Here is an 18,060-nt window from a genome sequence, read left to right on the forward strand (position 1 = left end):
TCAGTGTGTTCTGCAGCTCGTCACCTTGACTGTGACCTTTGCACGCTGTGAAGTGGATGGATGTTAAGTTACTTCAAGTGTTGGAAGTTTAGTTTCCTTCCTTCCTTTTTTTGTTTTTAAATGTGATTGTGTCTTTTGGTTTAGAGAGGCGGACTGGTAGATTTTGAGCAGAAGGTTATTGTGTCTGTCTGTCTGAAGTGTATTGCAGCGGGCATTGCATGATGAGCACGAGGTCGTTAAAAACACTTGAAGCAAACCAGATGTCTGTTTAAGAGCTACTTGGCGCTGGAGGGAAGGGACAGGCGACGGGGAGGAGGACGAACGGGGCAAATGTGGGTCTTGGCAGAGAAAAGCAAATGGGATAACCATGGCGGTCTTTACAGAGGAGGCCTGAAATGGGACTGGAGGTTTAAGCACTTACTTTGATGTTTTCACGATTTTTCATCTTTTGAACATTATCGTTCTCAATGATCTGTCTCTCGAATCCTTGATTTCGGCCTAAATCCTATTTTGTTTTTCCCCCTCAAGTCCTTTCTTTTAATCTGCCATCAGTGCCTCAGTTAGTCGGCTTTCTTTTCTTGCTGACTTTTTGCCCTCTCGCCTGTAATACCTCTTTAGGATGGCCTAAAGACCAGATGCTAAATCGCTGAAAGCAGGCTTGTGTTAAGAAAAGGTCCTTCTTGTCTGTTTATGTCCACATTTTCTAGAAAGTTAATGGCTTTATGTTGTTGTTAAAATATTTTTAATCCACTGTTAGCGTTAATTTTTAATGGGGAAATTGTTTTCCTGCCCATTTCCTGCCTTTGCCGTACTTTTCAGTGTTCCTGATCTTATCCCCGAAGATATGTGTGCACCTGATGAATTAGTTTGTTTCTCTGAAAATCGTTGGGAACATAACCCCTTTACTTGGCAGCTAGCCTGAGGGTGTTTTTCTTTTGCTCGGCTGTAATGATTTAAAGGCTAGCCGGAGCTGAAGTTGACTGGATTTGATAGTGTTGGTAATATTTTCCTTCTGAATTGGGCGTCTTTTACATGGCAGGCAGATGTTGCATCCTTGCTTTTCTGGAGTTGAGTAAGCTACAAGCTCTCAGCATCTTAAACCTGCCAAGATGGCATAGAGCCTGTCTCATTCAAAAAAGGAAGCCAGTGTAATTTCCCATGTGAATAACCTTGCAATCATTTTCATTTAAAATGTCGTTACCTGAACTCGCATTAGAACAGCAAGCCAAGAGTTGGCTTAATAATTCAATAAAATTTTGATTAACTTGCTTCTGGGCTGACTCGTACCGCTCTGGCACACGGCGAGCTGACGTGAAGGTGGGTAGGTCACACTCGGTGTTTGTTTCGACTGCGCTCACGCAGAGACGGCACACTCGGGGAGATGTTTGCTGCAGACTTGACTGAAAGGAGCTTAAGTGCTATAAGATGTGAGCAGTGGCTGTTAATGAGATTAGGTCGGCATTCAGGCCAACACTGAATGTGAATCACAAAGCAGCTCTGATATGGGCCCGATCGTGCATTTCTTCATCCAGCGCGGCTAGATGGAGTGTAATGGGTGTCTTGTTTTATTTCAGTTGGACATGCAGACCAATTAAATACAGTCCTGTGCTTTTACGAGTAGTACAGCATCAGGTGAACACTGTAGCTAGGACATTAGGGCATTGTACTTTCCCAATACAGTGGGCAAAAATGATGTCTCACCACTGGACAACGAAGCTCTCTGATTCTCTTATCAGATTTCATTTGTAGCAGCTGTGTAAGTTCCTTCATAGAGAATAACAAGGGCAGCGCTTTTCAAATTCTTTTGCTGCCTCCAGGTCTCCACAAAGCTCTAATAGGTGAAAAAAACCCACACCTGACTTTTTGTACCCGAAGCTGTGGCATTACGCTGACACGTTGCTGTTGTATCGTAATCAGCCTACGGTGATGTCATTATCTCTTAAGGAATTTCCTCTCGTTTGTTTTCATTCCTGAGACGTCTCTTTCTTAAAAAGCTTTCCGCGATAAACATTACGCCCCATCAGCAGAGTGTTTACAGCTGCGCACGTGTATCGCGTGGAATCGGCGATTACTTTTCAGGAAGAGTTTGTGAGGAGGAGACTTATTGGCAGGTGAAAGCAGCGCAGGCATCATCTTATTATTATAGGTGGTTTGAAGTAATAATTCATGTCACTGAGATGTGTAGTAAATTTGTCAGGTCTGAAAGCAAATGGTGCTCGAAGTAAAAAGTGGAAGGGACAGAATCAGTGCATGAAAGGACGAGGAGTCGAGAGGAGGAGGGGGATTCAGGTGCCAAATCATCATAAGGCTGATTCAGCGTTTGCATGCAGGAGCGTTTCTGCCATGCAAAGGAATGTTTTAATTTTAATAACAGTAAGAAAGTAGATGGGCGTATAAATATACTGGACCGATAGTGTTCACGTGTGCAACATTCTGAGCAAGACGATATTTAGTAAAGTCACTTTGCAGCATGCGTGTAACATTTAAGTTTTACTCTTTGCCTGAGACCAACTTGGGTTCCTACCTGCTGCTGTTTATGGGCGCACTGAGCGAGTGAAAAGGGAGTTGTTGGAGTCTGGAGATCCCTGCTCACCAAGAAACGGCATCACACACAAACTGTTTTATTTAAGGGGGAACTGGTGGAAAAAGCTCTCCAGCGAGTAGTGCGGTGCTCTGAACGGATAATTGGAGGTGAGCTTCCCTCCCTCCAAGACATCTACAGGAAGCGGTGCCTGAGGAAAGCGGGGAGGATCATCAAGGACTCCAGTCACCCCAGCCATAAACTGTTCAGACTGCTTCCATCAGGAAGGAGGTTCTGCAGCATCCGGTCCCGTACCAGCAGACTGAGAGACAGCTTCTTCCACCAGGCCATCAGACTGCTGAACACGTCATAGACACCTCAGCTTCACTACTGGAACTTCAACATTATGCACTCCACACTGTATATAAATGCCACTTGTTTTGCACATATTCAACTCTGTATATTTTATATATTTTATTATTATTATTATTATTATTATTATTATTATTATTATTATTATTATTATTTTATTTTATTTTTTTACTATTTAATTTGTAAAAATGTGTATACACACACACACACACACACACACACACACACACACACACACACACACACACACACACACACGTAGGAAAATATTTAGTATACACATCCAGAAATGCATACACTATTATATATTGTACATATATTTATTAGTTTCAGGTTGGCCATTCTTGTATTTTGCTCGTTTGTGTTGTTGTGTTTGCACATCTCTGTTGCTTGTGGGGCTCGCACACAAGAATTTCACTCGCATGTGCTGTGCCAGTGTGCCTGCACATGTGATGTGACAATAAAAAGTGATTTGATTTGATTTGATTTTGGACGTAATGGTCACAGACAGTGAATAGCAACGTGAATACAGCAAACATCTGCAGTGAAGTCTCGGTTTTTCCCCAGTGACCTGAAAGCAAAACCGGAGTACTGTTGAACTGTGAATTGTGCTCTTCCACTCCTGAACCCTGGTACGAAACACAAAACATCTGAAACCTCCACCACCTGAAAGCAGGCAGCGGCAGCAGGTTTCCACTTAACCGCTCCCTCTCTCAGTGATCGCACTCTTGTTTGCATGTACACGGCCTGTTTGCCATCTTTCTGACTGTTTTGCATTCCAGGAAATGTTTAATTTCTGTAGCAGAAGTGTCTCTGCGTCCAGACTGTGACAAATATCATGTTACAAGACTGTAACCCGGTCTCCTCTAGTGGTTAAATGTGAATTCACACCGCTGGTGTGATTGGTTGCCACACGTCAGTTTATTTGACAGTTTGTGATGCTGCAGGGTGTTTCATAATGACATCTATAGAATGAAAGGGCCATTTAGTCAGCGTGGATTTTGTTGTGAAGTCGTGGACGCGGCGTGCTCGTGTTCAGTTTGTCAGAAGTTTATACATATTCAGCAGTGATGCGTTATTAAAAAATAAACACTTTCACAGCATTTATGTGTCGCCCACTGTGAAGTCAGATGAGGTCATTCTGGGTGATGAAACGTTTTTAGTGTAAACCTCGGTGTTGGGTGTGATGTGACGATATGTTTAGTTATGACAGTTGGCGTTGCCATATGTAATGTTGTAAACACTGATAAATATCCTTATTAGTGACAGAGCCATCTGATCAAGTGTGAGGCTGCTTCTCCTCAGCACAGCAGCGACACGCTCTGTGCTCTCGTGATTGACATGATTGATTATTTGCCCTGCAGAGTTCTTACTGTTTTCTCTATAAAAATGGTACAAAAGCACTCAAATCTTCACCTTTCTGATAGCTCTTTTCTGTTTTCTTTACCAGCCGAGGACAATGGGCTTTGGGAGAATGGCCCTTCCTACGAGTGTCGCACTCTGCTATTCAAAGCCATCCACAACTTGTTGGAGCGCTGCCTCATGAATCGCAGCTTTGTTCGCATCGGCAAGTGGTTTGTCAAACCCTACGAGAAAGATGAGAAGCCCATCAACAAGAGGTAAGCTGGCACTGCTTGTTCTTGGCCTTATCCTCCTCTTTTTATTTTATAACATTGCTGTTTTGAGTGAGGCTGTGATGTGTTTGGGTGCAGCTGAGTGGGATGAGCCCTGACGTTAGTGGTTGTGTTCCCACTGTTCACTTGGCATGAATACATGCATTCGTGTGCTGGCTGTGGGGAGGAGCAGGTATCGGATAGTATGGATCGTACCAGGGATTTCCTGTTGTGTTTTTGCTGCAGATCCTCTCAGTAAACATTGTGTTTGGGCTGTCTTTCATGTTTGGCCCTTTTGCTGGAGCCCGAGCAAACAAAGGATCTGGCTTCATATGTGTTTGTTGATGTTTTGAAGCCTGGACTGACCTCAGTCCTGATGGGTGCATTTTTGCTGGGGAGGGGAGGAGGTACCCTTGTGCCAGCACCGTCTGTTTCCTTTCTCTCCTCTCACTCTCTGTGTGTGTGTGTGTGTGTGTGTGTGTGTGTGTTGTGTAGCTGAGGTGTCCTCCACCTCCTCGTTGCTATCTGCTGAGCTGGGTTTCTTGCCGTCTGTGTCAGAGTTCATTGATAACAGACAGAGACACGGCTAGTGAGGACAAAATGACCATAGCAGTTCTTCCCCACCAGCTACCCTCCTCACTTTGTCTTCACACTGAACACACAGCCACTGGCTGAAAGCTCCATTGGAGGTCTTTGTAGATAATGCTTTTAAAAACTGCATTTGTAATGTTAGGTGCTGACTAAGATTAAACCATTTGGAGTTGGCATGGTGCTTTTGGTCAGATTTTCCAGACAGCTGATCACGGGGCAGTCCAGCTATTTGATCTTGTGTAGGCACAGCCACGTTTGTTTGTGTTTGCGAGACATTTGCAGCGTCCAGGTTAGAAATTGTGTAAACTGTATCTGCTGCCAGCTTGTTGTTATCACTGCCTCACTGTCGCGTACGAATACGTCTACTGTTTCACTCTCCTACATCTGTAGACAGTTACTCTTGTGTGGTAGCTTCATTTAAACACTGTTATAATAATAGACAAGATGGTACTGAAGATCAAGTAGCTTCTCTCTTGAGCTGTACACATGCCCTGTTTTTAGCTCTATCGCCTCTTTACCCAGTACGCTGATTGCAGAGGGCCCCGGTCAAGGGGAAAAAAACACAATGGTCTTTTCCTCTGCTCTGGAATTCACAGGCCACCCTGTCTGTGCGTCTGGCTTTGCCTCCCTCTCTTTCTCTCCCCTTCCCTCCATCCCCCTCTGCTGTCACGGAGCAGACTGGGCAGGTTATAAATAGTGGTGCAACTACCCTGAATCTCAGTTGTCGTCAAAGATTTTCTTTTCCTCCTCTCCTTTGGTGTGATCTGCAGTGCCCCAGCCGTGCTGGGATTTCAAAAAACACAGCGCCACAAAAGGGTGACAGCAAAGTAACCGGGCTAGTGTCACTGCCGTGTCCCGAACCGCTTTTAATGTAATGCTGTACTGTTAGTTATTCATAAATGGCTCTAGTAATGTTGAACACAGAGCAGAGTCTGACTGTCTTATCCTTCTTTGCCTCTTGTCTCCATGGCAATATTGAAGCTTGCCCTATCAGTACTGTGATAGAGAACTGAGTGTTTACCCCTCGGGAGACCTGATCGTGGTGTGCAGCATGACTCGTTATGACTTATGTCAGTGCGCATATCCAACATCCTTGTCGATGACTGGTTGAGTCCACTGGGAGTGAGTGGAGTCGGAGGGAATTCCCACTCTCATTGTCTTGTGAAAACTCTACTTAACTGTACAATGTTTAACTCCCGGATGCCCCCCACCCCAACTATTGTAACACCATGTAGTTGGATTACTTGACACAGTCGATGTTTGCCAACATAAGCACCTTGCTCTCCTTTCAGTGATTTAATTTAGTGTGACTTTTTCTTCTAAAACACTAATCGACAAGCAAAAGCTAAAATATGAGAATCAGGACGTGGTAAGAAAACTGCAGGTGTGCATGGTCTTTGTAGCTGATTACTATAATCAGAGACGCTGTCCAGGAGATACTCATTGTCTTATCTTTCATTTGGAGAGATGAATTAGGAGAACAGTAGTTTTAGAGATCTCCTCATTGAAGCGGTGTAACATAAAGTAGATTTGAGGTTTCTAGACTGAGTCCACGACATCAGTGTCCTGCAGTTATAGTGCCAGGTTTGTTCTTACTGTATCAGTCATAAAACCTTCACAGTGGCCTGCTTGTGTCGTCGTAGCATGCTGGCACCCCCAGTTTAGTGAGTGACTCTGTGATCAACATGTAGACTGAGCGCTTCTTGAATGGCTGTTGGTCTTTTTTAAAAAAGAAAAATCACTCCAGGTTGATTATGGGGGCTGTCCTATCCTGTTTGCCCCTCCTCACAATTCAAACTGACTTTAGTGAGATTGGAAGGTGAGAATTTGAATTCCATCACAACATGACAAAACCAAGTGTTTAGACTATTACTACATATATCGTTATTATATTACCTCAGTCAATGAGGTTATATGATCACCTCGCTCGCTTATGTCTTTCCTGATCTGTCACCTATGCAGAAGCATGCAAGAGCACATTTTTATATTCATTATTCCAGGAATAATGAATATAAAAACTGACTTAAACAGTCATGGAATTAAAAGAAAATCAATGAGAATATATTGTAAATTCTCACTGTGTGCATTTCTACATTTACTCGTAACTGTTTTCAGATGTGATCTGACTGCAGTTGAATCCTCGCTTAAATCCAAACAGGCTTGATTGATTTTGCCCCTTCGTGAGTGCTGATGCGTTATTCCAGCAGTATGTTGTTCTGGATACAAGTGTCTGCTGCAGAGAGCCCAGTCTGGTATAGCTGGACCACAGAGCAGTGCAAAGGTTTACATATACTATTGCTGGATGTTCACCTGTTAACTTCTCACTGCTTTTTGTTTGCTTTGTTGTTCCCTGGTTGGCACTGAGCCACGGTGTATTTACACACTGTATTAATCTGTGTTCAACAGGGCCAAAGTACTTCCATGGAATTGTTATCATGTTGCCTCTTTTCAGTATTTTTTCCCAGTTTTGGAGGAAAATGCACGTGTGTGCTTTGTATCACTTTTATGCCTCTCATTAGTTTTGCTTCTGTGTTTTATGCACCTGTAGTTCAAACAATGCTTTATAGCAGAAAATGTTTGTTTACTTTGACGTTAAATCCATAAGATGCAGACCGACTGGTTGTTTATTGCTGTTGTATGATGGGCTGGTAGATCAGTTGTGTGTAGGCTCTTTGAGAAGTGGTTCTCATCTGGGGAAATATGAAATTGTGATAGGCACATTATTTTCTGTACATACATAGGACGATAAGTATAAGTCACAGTGGATATTTAATGCAATATACAGTGTAGTGTACATGAGTGTACTGCTGGGGCATACTTTTGAATTGGTCAGCAGTCCAAACTTCCAACATTGGAAAAAGATGTTCAAAAGCTGGAACTAATAAATACTGAAACAGCTTGCTGGGTGTATAGCTAAAAATCAGATCTGCAGATGGGAAACGCCGGTCATCCCTCTGATCAGCAGGCGGCTCCTGTGCAGCATCCAAAGTCTCCAGTTGGTGGAGGCTGGGGCCAGCTGACACTGTTCATAACCTCAACCCCAGACCTCAGCACGCCCGTGTTGAAAAGCTTACATCATCCCTGCCCCTCCTCCTCCTCTTCGCTTCTCATTATAGCATGATGTATGTGGCAAACAGTTTTTCTCAATCTAAAAATAATAATAATTAAAATAAAAAACTGCAAAAAGTTGCTCCTCTAGTTATCTTTTATTAGATGACAGACTCGTTTCCATTTGATAAATAAATGGCTGCACGCTGATCAGTTAAATCCCTTTTGTTTAAAACGTGAGCTGCAGCAGCATGAGTCGATCCAGCTGACGGTAATTCTCTTTGTTTGGTGAAAAGGCGGCTCCAAGTTGTGTAGCTTCTGTGAACCTTCTACTGCGAGGTACACTGGCTCCAAGAAAGACAGAGAGGGGGGGAGGGAGGCGGGGAGCGAAGGAACAAGCAAGGGAGAGCTCCTCTTGGTTGTCATGGCAGCAGGGAAATGCACCCTGGGATCGAGTGTTTCCAAGGTGAAGCGGGATGCTCGTGCTCCATTGGTCAGCTTAAGGCAGACTAACTCGTCGACTTGCTCCTAATTGGCTGTGCCACTGAAATTCAGAGCAACATTAAATCCAGCCTGCTTTGAGGTTTCAATTTGATCAGGACAAAAGGGATATTATTTCTTTATCTGCATGGCGTGTGCCGTGTACTTGAAGCGGCATTTACAGCATCGACAATGTACTCCAGCTGCGCTGCAATCAGTGTTAGATTACCACTCCACTGTATTTAAAATGTGTGTATTTTTGTTGTGCATGCAGTTGTTGTTATTGTTGAAAGCATCGTTAACAAGTCAAGCTGTTATGAAATGAGGCCAGTCTGCAGCAGCTCGTATTACAAGAGACACACACACTAACAAACATGTCTCCCACACATGCAACTGTCTGCACTTTTCTGCATGACTGTGGCTTATGTGGATGAGCACATTCTTCCGCTATTGTTTTGGCCCGATGTTGGGAGGTGAATGCGCGAGTCCTGGTTCGCTGTGGCAGGCGGAAGCAGAGAGCAGCACTCTGTTAAGTAGGACAGTGCAGGATAAAGGGCCACTGCCTCCAGTCTGGGGCTAAAGTGCTAAATTTATCCCCTCCCTGCTCCCAGCACAACACAAACACACAAACATGTTCGTCAACAATCAGTATGCGAGCCAGTCCACATCGAGGGCAGTCTCGGTGTTGGCACGCAAGTGGCTGGACATAGAACCCGCAGTCAGCGAGGAAAACGCACGTAGTGCAGTCGCACAGATATAGACATGCAGGAGAATTCAGCACCTCTGCTCGGTACCCTGCCCCCAGCACTCGACTGCCTACCCCCTGATCTTGCCCACACTTCATCAGTCTCTCTCTGCAGCAACAGGAACTCCAGGGAGACTGGGCTGAGGGACCATGTGACCCGGTCCTCTGGATATATCATGTTGCTGGAGAGATCCTGTCCAGAAGATAAATATGGCTCTTAAAGGAAAATACCGATAGCTTTCATTGGTATGGTTTGTTTGCTTAATTGCTGCCCAGTGATACAATATTAATGATTCATTTCCCTTGGCGTTACATTAGTGTTACATTTTTAAAGTCCTTGCACCCTCATCTTAGTAAGACTCTATAATCTGTAGCTGTCACCTAAGCTTAACTACATACCGACATCAAACCTGTCAGCTGTGTTGCAGAACTCGTTACCTCATTACTGTAAATTGGTTACAATTTTGAATATCGGAGCAGTTTCCACTGTTTAGTGCCAACCAGAACTGATCAGTCTCTGTTTGTACTGTACCACTGAGAAAACACATTTTAGAAGTCAGCAGTGGAATTCAAGTGCAGCAGCATGACCAGAGTTCCTTGGTCATAGTGAACGATGCGTTCTTAGGTTTCCCCCCACTACCTCGAAGTCACCCTCTCATTTCCTCAGCAGCCGGTGACCCGCATTCCTTCCATTCCTCTCATCTTCCTATGTGACCAGGGGCTATGGTGCAGTACAAGCAAAGGTCTCAAAGAAGTCGTCATAGTTAATCCGTCAGGCGTCACGTCCCCTCATCTGCTCTGCTCTTTTCTGTGATTTGTGTGCTACTGTCTTTAATCCCAACGTTCTGGCAGATGGTCACATTTAAAGATAATATCTTATGGTCGGGGGCATTTCACCTCATCACTGCAGACTCCTGTGCGGCTGCGTCACAGCCTGACCTAACCCTAAAATGTCCAGAAAAGATGGAGGCAGATTTATGGATTGCCAGATGTGTAATCCCTTCCATAGATTACATTGCCAATTACACACACATGTTGTCAAAATAATGACAAACCAGATGTTTGGTTTTAGGTAAATGCCATCTTATCTGGGCTATTATGATAAAAAAAAAAGAAGTAATCTGCAGCAGTACTCGCCAAGCACGCTGCTCCAAGCATCACGGAGTTGCCACAGCTCTTGTGTGGGTTTATTTTACCCCCAGTATCTTTTTATTTCTTTATGTAATCCCGAGCTGACTCCGTGATTTTGAAACTGGGGCTCTTTCAGGGCCATAGCGTCTGTTGCAAGAGTCCTTGTTCTTCCTTTTGCTTGAAGGTTTTAATTAATGGCTAAAACCTTTTCACCACATGTGCAGCTTGAGCTTTTAACCTGCTAGTAAAGTCTTGGGCCTCATACTTGCAGGCTTCTGATATTTGTTCTGATAACACGCTAATTAAATTGTTCTGTTAATGAAAGAGATTCTGCCTTTCTGTTAACCTTTCTTTGTTTCATGAAACCTGTAAATTTGGTCATGGCATTCATTTACATTTGCATATAGTGTCTTATAGATGGTAAAAGTGTTACATGCTTTTCAAAAAGCATATCAGCTTATTAGAAAGAAAAGGGACAAAGCGGGCCTTGTCATTGTGGGTTCACTGCAGAAGCCCAGCTTTAATCCGGGATAATGCTGACTAATTGCCCTTAGCTCCGAGTAATGAATCTTTATTATTACAACTGCACAACTCGCTTACTTGTGTCATAATGATCTAATGACCCAGCACACTTTTAAACAGGCTTAAAATTATTTTGTCATTACATACTAGCATAGTAAATGTCCCCCCCCCCCCGACAGGTATACGCTGTTTTATCCTTTTGTCTCATCCTTTAGTTTATGAGTGTAGCATGCTTTGAACAGACAGAATATTTCAACAGATTGGTATCACACAGCAGTGACACGAGCTCCTCTTTGACATGAACATGTGCACCGTCACAGTTGTGCTACAGTTGCAAAGGGATGATGTAAATGTGGTAATGTGCGTAATGTCTGGCTCACATTGAGAAAATGGCTTTTAGCTGATTGTGTGTGTGTGTGTGTGTGTGCGCGCGCGCGTTTGTGTGTGTGTGTTACATGCTAAATGGGGAGGCAGCTAGAACCCGACTTGCTGTCAGGGTTATGTCAGTATTATCTTTAGTCAGCTACGGCAGTATCCGTGTGCGGTTGTGATACACTTGCAGAGGATCGGATTTCTCCTCTTTTTATGGACTTGTCGTTCTATCTCCATCCATTTTTCCTTCCCTTCCAAGTTTAATCTGACGCGTATAAAGAGACTCAGCCCCCGTCTCCGTTCGTGGCAGAGGGAAATCAATTCAGCGTAATAGAGCTCTGCATGTGTGAAAGTGCTGGCCTTAAGATTTTTAGTTTGGTGTTTTCCCCAGCTCTGAGCCTCCTGTGTACACCAGCTAGAGCTGGTGTGTGTCTCTGGGCCTTGTGTGTTTTTGTGTTTATGTTACTTGGCAGTAGACAGCAGTGTTGTTTTTCCCAGTGGTCAGGTGGCTAGACAGTAGGGAAGATTATATCACCCTGGAAATGTCCTCAAATTCACTGCTGTTTACCGCTTTAATCCTTTTTCTTCTTGGCCTTGCCCTGCTGAGCAAAATGACACAAATGAAAATCTTCTGTTTCATTTCTCAAGCCAAAGGCAACCGTGGCATTTTACATTAAAGTCAGATTTGCACCGCCTTTCTGTGTATGTCCTAGTAACAGGCATGCAAACTAAACAGTAACACTGTTAAGGAAAACAGACTGTTTTGTTCTTTGTAAGAGAAACGCCTTTCACAACTAACCACACTTTCTTAGCATGAACATGGATAAACAGTTGTGACTGAGCGGTGACATAAAAGACTCCGTGTGTGATTGCTGCCAGCTCCAGAATCATTGTTTATTAATGTTGTGCCAGAATCTGTGCCTATGCCAGCATGTCTTGTCACTGCTGCAGCACATGACCAGTCAAAACATGTTTACATGCCCCAGATTGTAATAACAAGCTGCTACAATGGCAGATAACCATGTATTGGACAGCCCAGAGGTGACTGATGTTTACAGTAAAGCAAAATGACCAGAAGTGAAAGGGCCTTTGTTTTCCCCTGAGGAAGGCGCACTGGTTGTTGTGCTGAGGAAGTGTACAGCAGCTAAACGGAAGCCCACGTCTTAGAGCGGAGCAGCCGGACGAGCTCGACAAACATCTGTGGAATGTCACAGCTCGACTGTAACCTTCCTTTTTCTCTCTTCTGTCTTTTCACAACTTCCTCCCCCCAAACTCTTCTTGTCACTTCATGCTCCGTGGCTTACAATCGACTTATGATTCTGCACAGGTCAAGTTTCATATTACCTTTCTAACTCTGTGCGTCGGTGTGTCATTCCTATGCTCAAACAATACAACAGTTCCCAGAAGACTTTTTGGCATTCTCTAAACCTTGTTTTACACTCTCCCAATTAAAACTGGATTAATAACAATAATAAAATGCTTTATTATATGGTTTTATCCAACAAAAGGATGTCTTATAAACAGAAACAAATGTGAAAAGCAAGAAAGAAAGTTATAACAGTGATACCACCAAAGTGCAGTTCACATGAACTTAATGTAGCTCAGGCAGTGAATGGTTTCATTGATTTCTGGGAACCTTGGATAAAGATGATGGCAATGACAAAGGTAAACAGGTGTACTTGGACTCTGGGTGTTGTGCAAATAGAAAAGTGGCAAAAGGCAAGGCTAATTGTGTTGTATGTGAGACACTAAGGAAGGAACAAAGGACTTGTATCAATTACCCAGGCAGAGAGATCGAGCTGGAAAGGATGTGCAGCAGGCTGGGGTGATTAAGGATGTGCTAACGAGGGAAGGGAATGTGCTCAGATGGTGGAAGGAGCTTTTTGAAGAGTTGATGAATGTAGAAAATGAAAGGAGCACAGTGAATCAGGAAGTGCAGATAATTGGTAAGGAGAAGAGGGGGTAGCTGGGAAGAGGAGAAAGGTAGCTGACCCAGACGAAAGTAGCAAGGTTTATGTGCAGAGCTGTAGTAAAAACAGGGGATTAAGCTGTTGATCCACACCAGGAAATTATGCTGAGACGAGAGGTGATGATCATTGAGCAGCAGTATGGCTTCATGCTGAGAGAGAGCACTACAGATGTGATGTTTGCTTTGAGAGGTCAGAACGAGTTTCACTCTGTTTTTGTGGATGTACAGTGCCAAGAGAGCAACCGTGGGACTGCCTGAGGAAGTGAGACGTGGTAGAGACGTATGCCACGCTGGTGCAGAATATATACGAGGACAGTGGTGAGGTGTGTGTGGTAGGAGTGACAGATGGGTTCGAGGTGGGGGTGGGATTCCACCGGGGATCAACTCTGAGCCCCTTCTTGTTTGCACTTGTAGTGGTGGACAGGCTGACAGATGAGGTCAGGCAGAGTGAGCGTAGGGAGCACTCACTACCGGAGAGGCGGAGGTATGTTCTCCAGAGAAGGAGCAAGACAAAATAACATGGAGTCGAGGTAGTGAAGGTTGATAGGTTTAATTACCTGGGGTCAACCATCCGAAGCAACAGGCAGTAGACACGAGAGGGGAAGAAGAGTGTGGAGGCCGGGTGGAGTCAGGGGTGACAACAAGACGGTAGTGAGACCTGCTTTGGAGACTGTGGCACTAACAAGAAAACCAGAGGCTGGACTTGAGGTGGCAGAATTGAAAATGCTTCAGCCTGTGTGTGTTGATGCATGTGAAGGCGACAGAGGAATACAAGAAACTGAGTTGTTTGTTAGTGAGACGGTCATTATCATATCATCTGTTTGTGCTACTTATCAAACTATCCCTGCTGAAGGTGCTCTCCGTGCTCCGGTCCACCTGTGCCGCCGCACAGGTCGCTGGTCTTCAGCACCTCATTTTCATGCCAGTCCAGCCGAAGGCAAGTGTGCCCACCTGCCGCCTTTGGTATGTGGCCACGCTTCAAACCCTCACCGGATTGTCTTATTGTTTCCTTACCAAGCTGAGGGCCATTTGCATTTGAGAGGTGAAGCAGGCCTTGCCTCTGTGGACAATCAGAATGGCATGTGAGCAAGCGTCTGCTGTGTGTGACAGTGAAGAGAGTAAAAGGAGGAGAGCAGATCAGAGAGCAGCCTAAGCCATTTGCCAGTTAATAGATGAAGAGCAGAAGAGAGGGAAGTGGGAGGAAAGGTGGAGACGGATAGAAAAGATGATTAAAAGATCTCGAGGTTGCTTTTTCAGGCTATGTCAGCCTGTTTTCTTTTATAGTCGTTCTAAACATGACAGACATAAAAATGTGAAGCGGGATCCCACAAATCTAGTTAATGAACATAATACTCTGACAAGCATCACGCTGTTTTAAAGGCTGTTTAACTCAGCACTTTAGATGCACTGCAACCTGTTTCATCACATCATTCTTGAAATGATGCTTGAATTCCTTTAATAATTTGACAGACCAGAGGAGATACTTAGTTCTTTCTGTGTCCATTAGCTCGAGCTTTGTCTGCTGTTGACAGCTGGTGGTTTAATTGCAGCCACGCAGTCTTTTGTGGTACTCAACGCTGGCCTTGACTTTTGGCCTCTTTTTCCTCTCCAAGTGCAAGCAGTGTCTCGCTGCGGTGGAGATGACATTCTGAAATCCCAGAGAAGCTGAGTCTTGAGGCAGGTTCAGCACAAAGTAACAGACACAATGCGTGCCCCAAGGGATCCCTCTGGGGATTCCTGGTGAACCTTAGGCAAAGTATAAAGCTTCTGAATGAAGTCATAATTTCATTTGGAATCGAGTTGGGATGGGACTCCTACAGGGATGTCAGTGTTGCTTTTAAAGGAGCATCGTTTGCACATGATTTTTACATTTTTGTGATTTATTTTTTCGTGTGTATTCCGTACAGACTTGAGAGCATTACGTTTCAGCATGAAGGTCAGTAATGATTAGAGATGGGGGTGACTTGATAGAGCATTCTATCAATGCAAATATTCAGAATACTATAAACAAGAGGGTTCATCTCACGCACGACCATCCTGGGATAAGGTCAGCCGAGCAAACTTGCATCAAATTGGTTCAACTGAGAAATCATCCAACCCTGGACACACTTAGGTTAACAAAGTTGCCTCCTAATTCAAAGCAAGCTAATGGCCTGCCATGTCTGGCAGGTTGGTTGCCCAGAGCTTGTTGCACGTTAACAGCAATTTCTAATTGAAAGGCAATAGGAAGCAACCTTTGTGCAAACAGTTGCAGTCTGACTTGGACCAAGTGCGAGTTTGTCAAAGTTGTGTAAATAATTGCTACCTGATATATAAATGCAGACAGAATGCCAACATGTTGCCATCAGTCTGAATTCATCTTTGTCACATGTTGTGTGGGCTCAACTAGGGCTGTGCGATATGACCAGAATCTCATGTCCCGATATAAGACAGCTGCGCGTCATGTAGCTGGAGTCGAGTGTTTTAAGCGATGCATGAAACGATAAATTTTAGACATAAGTTGTAACGGCGCCGTTTTCTTTGTATTTATTACACGGCGTGCTGCGGGGAAAAGCCTGTTCTAACGTTTGAGTCTAAGCTTTATTTTTTAGCACCTGGCGGCTCGTTTTTACTTCTCATCCGTAAATAATCTCCTCTTTCACGTGATTCAGTTTATTTTGAAAAGTCTCAACAGGATCTTGAGCTTTATTGTGAAAGGTTTATGTGGAAAATAAACAAGCGGACACGCGATGCTGTTACCGTCGTTGTTGCTAACGACAACGCATAAAAACAGGCGCTTGTCTGTCAGCAGTGTGGGTATATTAAATATAAGAGAAAGAGAACTTTAATAAATGAATATAACCACTACAGTGACCATCAGAACGATTAAAAAATATTGCTGTAAACAGTTTATTTTGCGACACCACGAAACAAACGACAGCGTAAAATGAAACGATTTTTATATCGTCATCCGATATATAGGGCTGCTTTGGGTATTTGGGTTGCTGCCCCAAACGTAATAATTAAACGCAACAGATGAGACTTTCAGTGATTTATCGCAGTTTATTGCCGTCTTATCAGAAACAGATTGCATGTAATTGCAAACTTGACCACATTTAATTTCAGACTGATAGCAGCGTTTATAGCAGGTTTTAGGGACGCTGTCATTTTGCAGCCACAAAACAACATAATTTCCTGTTTTTAAAAAAGGTTTTAAATAGCAATGCAAAATGCCATAATATAATCTATCTTATTGTGATGATATCATACCATGGGGTGTCTGCTCTGGTGATTCCCACCTATAGTAGCCATGTACCAAACTCATTTACTCAGAAGTCCCAGTACTGCTCGACTCATCTTAGCTAGCGGAACAACCCGCCACTCTTACCAGCAGCTGTTGGCCGCTGTATGTGTCTGTCTTGCACACTGTGTGCGCACATGGTTTTACATCCTCCAGCTTGCTGTGGGTGTTTGGAGAAGGATTAAAGTTGGATCAATGCAGTGTGTTTGCGAATGTCACACGTGGGGACAGGATGGTGAACACTAGCAGAGAGACTTGACAGTTTGTGCTACATTTAGTCACAGTGCAAGTTTTACCAAATCCTGCTCCTCGTGTGTGTGTGTGTGTGTGTGTGTGTGTGTGTGTCAGCAGTGAGGAAATGTATCTCATGCTGTTGATGTTGCGGTGCTTTTTAGGCCAAGTGCTGATCAAGCACCTGTTGACATTTAAAAGCATCTCTGTGCAAATTGCTGTGCAACTTGTAAAAATCACATTTAATTTGCCGGCCTACAGGATTCTGAAACACTGAAGTTACAGAAGGCAACAAAAAAAAAAAAAAAAGATTTTAAGCTGCAACTACATATTTAAACAGTTTAAAACAAGACGACAGAAGGATAACGTGACATTTGGGTGTTTAAAGCGAGATTCTCACACTGGGAAGTAACATGATAATTTAGTATGACTGTTTAAATGTCAGCAGCTGGCATGTCGAGTAATCTTTTTAACCTGTCAGCTGACACACTGACACACCAATCTGTACAATCACATTTGTAAAGAAATTGATGTGTGTGTGTGTGTGTGTGTGTGTGTGTGTGTGTGTGTGAGAGAGAGAGAGAGAGAGTGTATTTGGTTGTACTTCTGCCTGCTGAGCCACAGATGGCAGCCCTTTACCTCAAGCTTACAAGTGCCCCACAAACACAGATGTGTGTGAATGTGTGGTGTCAGGTTTTCTTTGCATGTGAGAAGAGAATGGCGTGCTGTATTTCTGTCGATGTCTGCAGAATGTGCCGGCACATTTTTACCTCACTCCCTCCCTTCCTCTTTTTTTCTCTCTCCTTGTCACTCTCGAAGCTGTTCACCTCTTTCCTTCCATGTACATAAATACACTACTGTATTAGTAAGTTGGCCTGGTTGGCCAGCAACAAAGACACTGCATTCAGTGCACGACAAGAGCAGTCTATCCAATTCTTAGAAAGCCAAGAATAGATCCTGAGGGGGGGCGGGGACACCACTACCCCTGCAAGCCCGTACTAGTCAAAATTTGCCGCCACCTTAACAATTTGGCTCCACGCCGTGAAAGCGGGAGGGGTGCTGGTGGTTTGGCGACGCGTCTTGGCTCCATAACTGGAGGGTGTTTTTCACAGCGCACACACCCCGTAAGATACGCACTGCAGTCAAAGAATCCTGTTGTATATGGCTGCCTGGTTACCTGAGCTG

General features: G+C 44.0%; 1 protein-coding gene across 1 annotated transcript in view; it reads left to right on the forward strand.

The window, feature by feature from the left end:
* Positions 1 to 18,060, forward strand: part of med13a (mediator complex subunit 13a) — a 70,642-nt gene that overhangs the window by 17,054 nt on the left and 35,528 nt on the right. The window contains exon 3 of the mRNA XM_085364256.1: positions 4,344 to 4,512. Coding sequence (XP_085220382.1) covers positions 4,344 to 4,512 — 169 coding nt within the window. The remainder of the gene's footprint in view (positions 1 to 4,343; positions 4,513 to 18,060) is intronic.

The sequence above is a fragment of the Diplotaxodon limnothrissa genome, linkage group LG10 (genome assembly GCF_057381915.1).
Source record: "Diplotaxodon limnothrissa isolate DT_005_m linkage group LG10, D_limnothrissa_male_GT1.1, whole genome shotgun sequence".
NCBI lineage: Eukaryota > Metazoa > Chordata > Actinopteri > Cichliformes > Cichlidae > Diplotaxodon > Diplotaxodon limnothrissa.